This window comes from Limulus polyphemus, unplaced genomic scaffold (assembly GCF_000517525.1).
Source record: "Limulus polyphemus unplaced genomic scaffold, Limulus_polyphemus-2.1.2 Scaffold249, whole genome shotgun sequence".
Classification (NCBI taxonomy): domain Eukaryota; kingdom Metazoa; phylum Arthropoda; class Merostomata; order Xiphosura; family Limulidae; genus Limulus; species Limulus polyphemus.
The window spans coordinates 448,071-459,129 of NW_013665859.1; the positions used below are offsets into that span (position 1 = coordinate 448,071).

The 11,059-nt window shown below is 35.3% G+C and overlaps 1 protein-coding gene across 1 annotated transcript in view; it reads left to right on the forward strand.

Annotated features, from left to right (window-relative positions):
• The window catches only part of LOC106478778 (reversion-inducing cysteine-rich protein with Kazal motifs-like), a 92,106-nt gene that overhangs the window by 54,948 nt on the left and 26,099 nt on the right, over positions 1-11,059 (forward strand). Inside the window, exon 4 of the mRNA XM_022382445.1 lies at positions 9,970-10,006. Within this exon, the coding sequence (XP_022238153.1) occupies positions 9,970-10,006 (37 nt within the window). The remainder of the gene's footprint in view (positions 1-9,969; positions 10,007-11,059) is intronic.

Here is an 11,059-nt window from a genome sequence, read left to right on the forward strand (position 1 = left end):
GTGCTCTGCCCACCACGGGTATCGAAATCCGGATTCTAGCGTTGTAAGTCCACAGGCATACCGCTGTGCTACTGGGGAGTGGGGCTATTCACTATGTAACATTATTTTGGGTGTTTTACCTTGGTACTATGACATTGTGTATATAGACGACAGAACTCCGGTGCATTGGTGAGTTGATATTTAATAGGTAGCTGCTAACAAAACGGTTTAGACAAAACACAAACGAAAGTGAATCATTTCCAAACACAAGATATTGCATATCCTGTAACTCTTCACGCTCAACGTCACAAGTGTGTTTGATCTTCACTTTAGGATTGTATAAAATTTACTAAACTGCTTTAACATTTGTAGATTTTTTTAGCGTATTGTGGTACTTTTTATGTGAGCTGTTCCACTGATTTTCTGGTAAACATTGCTCAATAAGTAAAGTTAACATTATCTCGATTCCAGTCACCACATGGAATTTATTGACACCTAATCGCTGAGAGATGTTCGTTACAAAAAACAACAACAACAACAACAACAAAAAATGCTGCTAGGCCGGCTCAAGGCGGTTATTGTTTAACGTGCTATTTGCTATCAACAATATGCAGTGTTTGTTTCTTGGTTGGTTTGTTGTTAAGCATAAAGCTATACAGTTTTCAGCATTATAAGACTTACCGTTGAGCCACTGAGGGCCTGTGGGGTTTCTTTGGGAAGCTACTTTAAATAATACAATGTGTGTTTTATTGTATGGGAAGTTTTTTTTATTCATATCGACACATTTAATTCGCTTAATTAAAATTAGACCATTAAAAGTAAATTCTATTATATATTTTGTTTGAAATACAAATTCGAACCGTCGGATTTTCTTTTGCTTAAATTCGCGCTTTTTCTTTATGAGGTTGGAAAGCAGTGAGGGAAGGAAAATCATATAGTGGTGTTTATATTTTGTTCTACTCTTTATATCTCCCCACACCCCCTTCCATTCCCCTAAGACTAATGCTGAGCAAGCCACCCGTTACGTCTACCGTCACTTGCTATCACAGATAATCCATCTTTCGTGCGAGATACGCTGTCACCTTTGGCATGAGCCTATTAGTCTTTCGTGATTGACCGTGACCATTTAGTTTAATGGCTTTTCTTCTATCATACTAAATCCATGGTATCCAAAACAAACTTATTTGTAAAAAAAAACTGTTGTTTTGTTTTAGTAAGAATATTTCTAGTTAGTTGTTATATTAAAACTTTTATAGTGTTTTACGTATTTAAAAGGTTAAAAGTCAAGAAACTTATGTAAATATTTAAAACGTATTAAAATACTCAAAAACAATCAATTTTATAAAATTGAATGTGAATGTGGTTGCGTATACGTTGGTCAAACTAAAAGAAATTTGAAATTTAAATAAACATAAGAGATGTTAAAAACAAAAGTGAAAACTTTCCACTAGCTGAACATGGAAATGTTAATGATCGTGCCATCTGGTGGGGAAAAAACTGTTATTTTGGGTCAACCGAATAATATGACGGCTAGAAATATTAGAGAAACTACAGAAATAATGAAACACACAAAAAATAATTATATCTTAAATAAGGATGAAGTGTTGGGAATTAAGAAATTACGTAGATGACGTAATCTTTTTTTAAGTATGTAAACTAAGTAGTCACGTGACCAATGCTTTTTGTATCTATATTTGTTTTTCATACTCCTGAGGATGACGTGAAACGACGTTGAAACATATAGAGTGCCCTTTAAGGCGGTTGATCGGTTTTAGAATAAAGATTTTAATTGTGTATTAAATAATGTTGATCGTTTGAGTATTTTAATATATTTGAGTGTTTTACTTGTTGTTGCTGTTTCTACTCACTTATTTAATAGACTTTCTATATAAACTTTACACCATGCAAAACTGCAGTTCTTGTTCAATAGTATAATTGTTTTGAAGTTAAACACACAGCTAGACAATGGGATATCTGTGCTCTTCCCACCACGGGTATCGAAACCCGGTTTCTAGTGTTGTAAATCCGCAGACATACCGCTGTTCCAATTGGGGGAGGAGGGGGCAACAGTAGTATAACTGATGTAAATTCAAAACTTTATTGGAAGAGAAGAACAAAACATTCAACTTAGTTTTACACCTTTGTTGTTCTTGTTTCTCCGAATCTAAAGATTAATTCCGACTGAACATAACTAATCATCATTGTGGTGTTAGAAGCAGCTTTTTTTGCAGTGTTTATAAAACCTTTCAAATTTAGTCTTTTTTTTTTCTTTCTTTCCACATCGGGGAAATACTTATTTCCTAAATAATGAATATTAATTAGTTTCGGCTGTTTATTGTATCAGAAGAAGATCTTGAATTTCTCAGATTTTTAAGAAGACAGACAAGTTTGAAAGTTTGTAAAACATACTAAGTTTATTTAAAAGACCAGTTTTTAAAACATACTAAGTTTCTTTAGAAGACCAGTTTTTATAATCGTAAGTATATTTTTGATTTATTACATACTTTATTTTGCACTTCGATTTTGAAGCTAGTTCCTTAATGGAAAAACCACAAGGAAATCCAAACTTTGACCCCTTAGTGAATTAAAAAAAAAGTTCTTTAAAGTAAATTTTATCAAAGTATTTGATTACTTTTACTTTAAACGTACTCAAAAGTACATAATTACTTTTACTTTAAACGTACTTAAAAGTACATAATTACTTTTACTTTAAACGTACTCAAAAGTACATAACAGAAGAATAGATTTTAAGAGAAGAATTTTGAATCCTATCGAAAGAATCCAACATCTTTCTAGTCGGCACAATGGTATGTATGCAGACTTACAACGCTAGAAACCGGGTTTCGATACCGTGGTGGGCAGAGCACCGATAGCCCATTATGTAGCTTTGTGCTTAATTACAAACAAGCTAACTTTTCTAGCCGTCGAAATTACATTCTTCATGTAATATATTTCTTTGTACAAACTACTCGACAAGATCAACTGATCAACAACCTGAACGGTACTCTAAAAATACATGAGCGAAACGGCCACGACAAAGACTCTTAAGTTTCAAGTATGTCCCCTTTAATATTGAACTACTGATCAGAGGGAAGGCAGTAGTAGCGTTCGTCCACCACAAGGACTTTTTTGGCTTTGAACTGAACTTCGGGACTGTCTGCCACTTTTATAATGCACCTACAACAGCATCGCGACGCGAATCTTTTTTTTTTTTCTACATTCGAGATACAGCCCATAATGTGTGTAAAGTAGGGGGATATTGTCTTAAACTTAAAATTATCAGAATAAACACTGCGAGAACGAAGCCGGGATGGGGGGGGGGACTACCACCTCAATGTTCTAAAAAGCTTAATATGTCTACTATATTTTGGTTTTTAAGTTAGAAAACACTTGACTTTCATGTAAATAACTTAAATTCTTTGTGTAGGAAAAAAAAGATCTACATTTTTTTTTGTGAAAAAGACTCCCCCTTCGTAATACTGTCTATGTATGCCCCTGTACTGGGCTGTTATTTATCATTCCACACAGATCATTCAGTATGTATAAAGGACTCAAAATTTACCAGTTAAAACATGAGAGAAGTTAAAAACAGAAATAAACTTATCTACTGCTAAATGGTGTATTTTAACATTCATGGTAAAGCTCATCCCAGCAGTGAAAAATATTATTATTTTTAACCCTAAAATCGTGAGTTGATCGTACAGAAATTGTCATGTTTTGATGGAAACTTTGAAAAAAAAGAAAATATACTAGACCAAGCTCTCATATAAAATCTTGCATAAATTTAGGGTTCGATCCCTTGCTTAGAAAAACGCAATGAAACTCCCAAAATGTTGTTTTGGTGTGGATAAGAAGTCTTTCCCAAGCAAGGTTACTTTTGTTCAGGGTTATTTCATTTTGGCCTTGATTTGTATTATGTGAATGGTTTTTAACATGTTCATAAAATCTAGGGCACTGTGTGCACGTCACTGAAACACCAGTTAATGTTCTTCAACTTATTCATGTTAGTGAGTTTGAGTTTGTCTGTTAAACATTATTGAGCTTTAAAATTTACAAGTATAGGTCTGAAAACACTAAGTCACCATAAATAACGATAAATACATAAATCTGTAGACGTAAATAGTGATATTATCAATGTAATGAATTGTTTGTTTGTTTAAGTTAAGCACAAAGCTACACAATGGGCTATCTGTGCTCTGCCCACCCGGTTTCTAGTGTTGCAAGTCCGCAGACATACCGCTGTGCCACTGGGGGGCCAATGTAATGAAAGAGGGAAATAATACTGATTTGTCTTTCAAAAACATATATTCCAAAGGCTCAATTTGCAGCAATTTCCCACTCCTCCAACAGAGTGAACGTTGATCTTGAAACATCGAGATCCACCTTTTAGCGCCCCCCCCCCACCCAGTGGCTCAGCGGCATGTCTGCAGACTTATACTGCTGGAAACCGGGTTTCGATATCCGTGGTGGGCAGGGCACAGATAGCCCTTTATGTAGCTTTGTGCTTAATCACAAACAACCACCATCTTTTACTTGGATTTTATTTTGTGGAAATAACATATAACTTGCCATTCTGCTATTGTGGACAATCTTCCTGGTAGGGACCACCTTCTGGTGAAAAATTTTGACAACTAAATCTAAATTTAGTTCCACGACATATTCAACTCTAAAATGTCTCTTTGGAAAAATAAAGAATACAAAATCAACAAATGACTTCAGTGAAATTTCTGGTTACATGATTTTTGGTGTAAATGCCAATTTTTTTTTATTGAAAAGTTTCCCGGTTAGTCTTGGAATAACGCATTTGTGGTTTGTTCCCAAGGGTTTTTTCTTCTTCTTCACGCTTGAAATAGTTAGAATGGTCCCGATAGGCACTTTCATGAAATAAAAAAAAACAGTTTATAGGAAAAAGGAATAGCAAGCTTGGCAGAGAGTCAAGACCTCCACAGGCACACTCTGAAAAAGAAAAGAAATAAAGAAGAAAAGTAGCTAAAAAAAAGGATTTATATAACATTCCGCTATTTCCTTATTAACTGGTATCTTCTTTTTTTATCATTACGATGCTTTAACTTTGTGGCATTATGTTACTGGTGCCCAGATTCATTTTTGACTGTTGGAAGAGCGGTGAGTTTACGATCTTACAACGCTATTATCCAGGGTTCGATTCCACGCGGTGGGAACAGCAGATGGCCCAATGTGGCTTTGGCTAAAAAATAAACAAATATACATTTTGACTACTGTATTAAACTGGTGAAAATAGTTTCATCCTGATGTTCCTATGTGGTAATTTGAATTGTTAAAAGGTACTTTACTTGTAATTGTTAACGACTTAACTTTTTAGCTCAGTTGGTAGCGCACTCGCCTGGTGTACTAGAGGTCCCAAGTTCGATCGTGAGCCCAGGAAATGTAAATATGGGATTGCCAAAAAAAACTAGCACCTAACGTGGGGCCGTCCTACGACCACGAAATAATTTCGAGGACGGGCCTTGTTTGTGAGGGGGAAAGAATGAGTTGTTAAAAATCTGCTTTACTGACAATTGCTAGCTCAGCAGACACAGTCCAGGTAGCCCATTGTGTAGCTTTGTGCTAAAACACAACGACAAACTTCTCATCTGACACTTATTCAAAAAAATGTGATGTTACACATTTTGGGAAAATTCGCAACAAAAACCTAATATTCCTTATGGTTCTTATTGTTTACAAAACTTTTCGAAATTCAACATTCGATGTGTATATATATATTGTACTTAACACCTAGTCTGCGAGTCAATGAAATTCAGTGGGCTACATAGTAGTATTCTGGTTTCTCATATTTAAGTTAGATTCCTCCCCTCAGAAATGTACTCTGATAAAGAGCTTAACCTAAGAAAAACAACAATAACAAAAAATTATTGCCAAAAAACTCACCTTTCCATAGTGTTAGGCCACGAAATTGAGGAATTTAAGGGGCTGGCCAGACTTTGTTCCATATTCACGTACCATGATTAATCAAATACAAAATTCTTATGAATGTTAGATCCTGATTAGTCTAAAACAAAAACAAAATCGTTGGATGGTCTATATTCCTTCATGTGCCATGATGGTGATGCTGCCCTAGTGCTATTGCCACTGCCACTACTGCCTCTGCTACTGTTACTACTACTACCTTTGGCCTGCCATGGCCTGGTGGTTAGTGTGCTCGACTCGCAATCTACGGGTCGCTGGTTCGAATCCCCGTCATCGAACGTGTTCACCCTTTCAGCTGTGAGGTTGATATAATGTGACGGTCAGTCTCACTATTCGTTGGTAAAAAGAGTAACACAAGAGGTGGTATTGTTAACTAGCTGTCTTCTTTCTAGTCTACCACTACGAAATTAGGGACGGCTAGCGCAGATAGCCCTCGAGTAGCTTTTCGCGAAATTCAAACCAAACCAAACTACTATCCTTGCATCTGTTGCCACTCATGCTGCTCTGATACAACTACTGTTGTTACTACTACCGCTATCTTATCCTTCAAACACCAAACTAGCTACTACAACCGAGTTGGCAAGTATATGTCTACAATTTCGAGCAGTAGTCATCATAACAAAGACAATGATGATTGAACATGTAACAGTAATGATTTTGCACACATTGGTGGTGTATGCATTGTCGCGAAAGGGAACTGTAAAATTTATTTATATCAAAATATTTTGTATATTACTTTAAGAATTCCTTGTCAGATACTGGGTTATATTGACAGAACTGGCGAAAATTGTGGAGAAAATGGCCTCAGGGCTGAGTAATCAGATCTTATATTGCGCAACATGTGCGGCCATTATTGTATTTTATGTAGTAATTTGGATGAGTATAGTATGGAAACTAGTACGAATTCGACAGTACTGTTGGGCAGTTCAGATTCGAGATATTGCAAGGAGTAGAATCCTTTAATCAGAATTTAAACAAGAAAGTACTGGAAAGCTTTGTTTAGGAACCGAAATACCAAAAATTCCTCCTTCACTCGCAGATTGGGTGTTTTAAAAAATACCAATTATTAGACCCTTGTACACTAGGCAATGATGAATATATTATACGTATTTATGTTTTCTCATAATTAAAAAAAATAAAATTTTCAAAATTACTTCTAGTTCAGGTAGAATGCTTGGATTTTTACTGTTGAAATTAAAAGCATATAGGATGATCCTCGAAAACCATGGGATTTTATTGGAATATCTGTTGTTTAACAACGTAACCTTCATTGTTGAAGGCCAACCTTACTATGTATCATCTAACGGTTTCTCCTTTTATTATTTATTTTTGCTCTTGTACTTGAGGAGTTAAAACGTGTCATGTTGCATTGTAAACACACGGTGTTACTGATGGATATTACTTTGTTTCCTTTCAGCTCTCTCTCTCTCTTTCTATATATATATATATATTAATATTTTAAACTCAATCGTCCCAGATTCTTGGAAATAATAATACACATTCATTTCGAGCGAGCTTTCAGAATGTATGTACAATTTACGTAATAGTTTGATAAGCGAAACCTATCCTCCACAGTATTTTGTGTCGCATACTGGTTTACTACATATTCGCAAATGTGACTAATTGCGTTTGGCATTTTCGTACAGGAAATGCTTCAAAGCTACAGCCTGATCGAAGGAATAAAGAAACCAGACAAACAGTATGCACACAAATCGCACGCAATCGCTAACAATTCATGCAGAAATCTAAACAATTTACAAAAGGATGTTATGGAGGTGACAAAATTGGTGTGCTACTTGTTTCCCGCTACAGCAGCAATCCATGAATATGTTTAAACACTTGATCACATCTTCTCCCCCCCCCCCTCTTCCCTACTTACATGGAATTGAAACAGGGTGTTAGAACTCTTAACTACTTTCCCGGACACGTCTATCAGAGGAAATCATTTGTCAAAACGATCCCTGTTCTGACACATGACGTTTTACAAGGGCGTTTTTTTCCCACGTTTATGCCTAGGCTGTTAAAATGATGTAGAAGAGAATCGGTTTTATGTATACATACAGGTATGTATAATCGATGCGAAAATTTGGACCAGCTTTTGTGTGAAAGGCGTGACTCAGGTGCAATGAAAAAATTATGGTAAATAAAAGATGGCTGTTGAATTAAGTTAAACGGCCTTACACAGATCATTATGCATGAGCCAAATGGGTTATTACATTGTTCCAAGGATACAAGATAGTAATTTAGGGTATTTATTAGGAAAATTTTACTTACCCTTGGCAAATAGGTCTGTGATAAACATTTAACAGAATAAATAAAGTTAAAACAAGAATATTTATAACCGCTGAAAAAATATCTACTTATTTTTAATAGGATTTTATTAATAATCACCAGAGAAATATTACTCCATTCCTCCTTTAGGAAAACTGTATGAAGTCCTGCTAACACCTAAGACTAACTCATCCTTTTCTCACTATATTATTTACAGTATTTAAGTACAGAGTGTTGAACTTTTTCTTCTTTTAATTAAGTTTACACTGTAATAGGAGTTACAATGCAGTACTTACATGATATATACCGATAATATAATTTTAAAATGAACATAGTGTACGTTTAAAGAAATGTCCAAGTTTGTGACTTATGCAGCTGTCCTGCAGCTAATATATATTTTTCTTTTGTTGTTATTTTTTTGTCAAGCGCGATTTAATGTGATTATAATATATATTTATATTTATATTAATGTAACGACACATTGGCACATCGGTATCAAGTCTCTAGTATTTCACTGCTAAATTAGGGACGGCTAGCACAGATAGCCCTCGTGTAGCTTTGCGCGAAATTCAAACAGACGAAACTTTTTGGATATATATTTTAATAACATACTAAATCGCATCACTAAATAATCACTACATGGGCAGTGCAAGTTTTTACTAGACAATGGGTAACACACATTCTGGCGTTTGCCAGTCATAAGTAGTACTGACAAGTAGGCATAACAGTATTTACTATTAAATAAGCAGAATACAAGGGTTGCTACTTACTCACCAATAAACAAACGTCATGATTTACAGACAATAATTAAATATGATAGATATATTAATATCTTCTCTTATATAAATGTGTGTACCGTCGTAGGTTCAAAACCCATCACTAGACATTCTCGCACCTTCAGGTGTGGGGCATTATAATGTAACGGTCAATCCTAATATTCGTTAGTAAAAGAGTAACTCAAGAGTCTTGTGTTGGGTGGTGTTGGCCAGAAATGTGCAAAAGTTTGTGCTTATTAATCTACATTAACGACACATACATACAAATACTATATATGCATAATACGTTTGATGGCTATACCAGTTAACTGTCATTATCTTACAGTAAAGTCATGTATCCAAACAATTACAACAATACTGGAAAAATTAGTTAAATATTGGGTATACTTGGGGGCATTATTGAACACCTGAAAACGTGCGTACCCTAAAGCAGGGCTAACTCCCCATTATTTAAGGGACTGAGGTCACCTCCATCCTTAGTGAAGTATGAACGATATTCGACTTTTACGTATTAATTTATAATCGGTACTTTAAATGGTGGCTTACAACGTTAAAAATATATATTCGATACCTGCACTGAACAGATATCCCATTGAGTATTGTTTGTTTTTGAAGTTAAGCACAAAGCTACACAATGGGCTATTTGTGCTCTGCCCACCACGGGTATCGAAGCCCGGATTCTAGCGTTGTAAGTCCGTAGACATACCGCTGTGCTACTGGGGGGCCCTATTGAGTAGCTTTGCGCTTAACAAAAAACAAAACAAAAAAGTCAGTCGGTGTCTTAAGTCTACTTTAATTATTATTATTTTACTGATTTTCAGAGGGTTCAACCCACATTAAATTATCTAATGTTTTGTGTTTTTAGAACTATCTTAAACCGATCAAGCACAATTATTTTAGTTATTTCGTGACCTTATTATTTTTTCGTTCTGTTAGTTATGAATTTTAACTTGTGTGTGTATATATATATATCTATATTTATTTATTTATTTTTCAGGTGGACTTTTGGAAGTGCATGAACGAAACACTAGAAGGTAAAAATTTTCAGTCTTACTTACACCATTTATGTAATAGAAAATTTTCTACAATTAATTTTATCACAAGCAGTTTTTTAACTCATGTGCCATCGTGATCACATCCATATCTGCCACACTTGTAAAACCTTGGACACTCGTTACTTTATATTTGCAGATTAGCTTTGAAACCGACCTCACCTGATCTTGAATCGTTCTCCTCCTTCACATCGTTGAGATTGACAGCACGACAAGTCGTGTTCACTCACTTCCGCATTTCAGTGCTAGCCGTTGGATACATCCGTGCCCCCCAGTGGCACAGCGGTATGTCTGCGGACTTACAACGCTAGAATCCGGGTTTCGATACCCGTGGTGGGCAGAGCACAGATAGCCCATTGTATAGCTTTGTGCTTAATTATAACAAACGCATACATCCGTAAGTTAATCGTTCTTGTACGCAGACGGTGGCCGGAAAAAAAAAGTCACAGTTTTGACTAGGAAAAAAGTCACGAATTTTTTTAATACCCAAAGACAATGTAAAGTAAATACATAAACAATTTCAAGTTATTTATTTATTGCAGTAATAGCATGATAAATGATATGTAACATTATATGAAAAGAGGCATATATGAGGTAAATTATCACATGAATGAGTGGAATAATTAAATAATTTAACTTCAATGATCTGAAAAAATTATAAACATAAATTTTCAAATTGTGAATTTTGTTCCTACATTCAGACAGACATACTTCTTGGAAGCTTCTCTGACTTCTCTTACTGCTAACTTTTTGAGCAACTGATGTGCCATCGTGATCACATCCATATCTGCTACACTTGTAAAACCTTGGACATTCGTTACTTTATATTTGCAGATTAGCTTTGAAACCGACCTCATTTCAATCTCGATAAGAACAAACGCCCAGCGATTCTGACTCGTTGTCTTAGCAGCTACTCACAGTAATGGTGAGTGTTTCCTAGATAATCAGGCAGGTGCTAGCACTGACTATGTAGGGATGACTCGGATTGTTCACCGAAAAAGTATTTTAAATATCTCCTCAATAGGTCATCAGAAC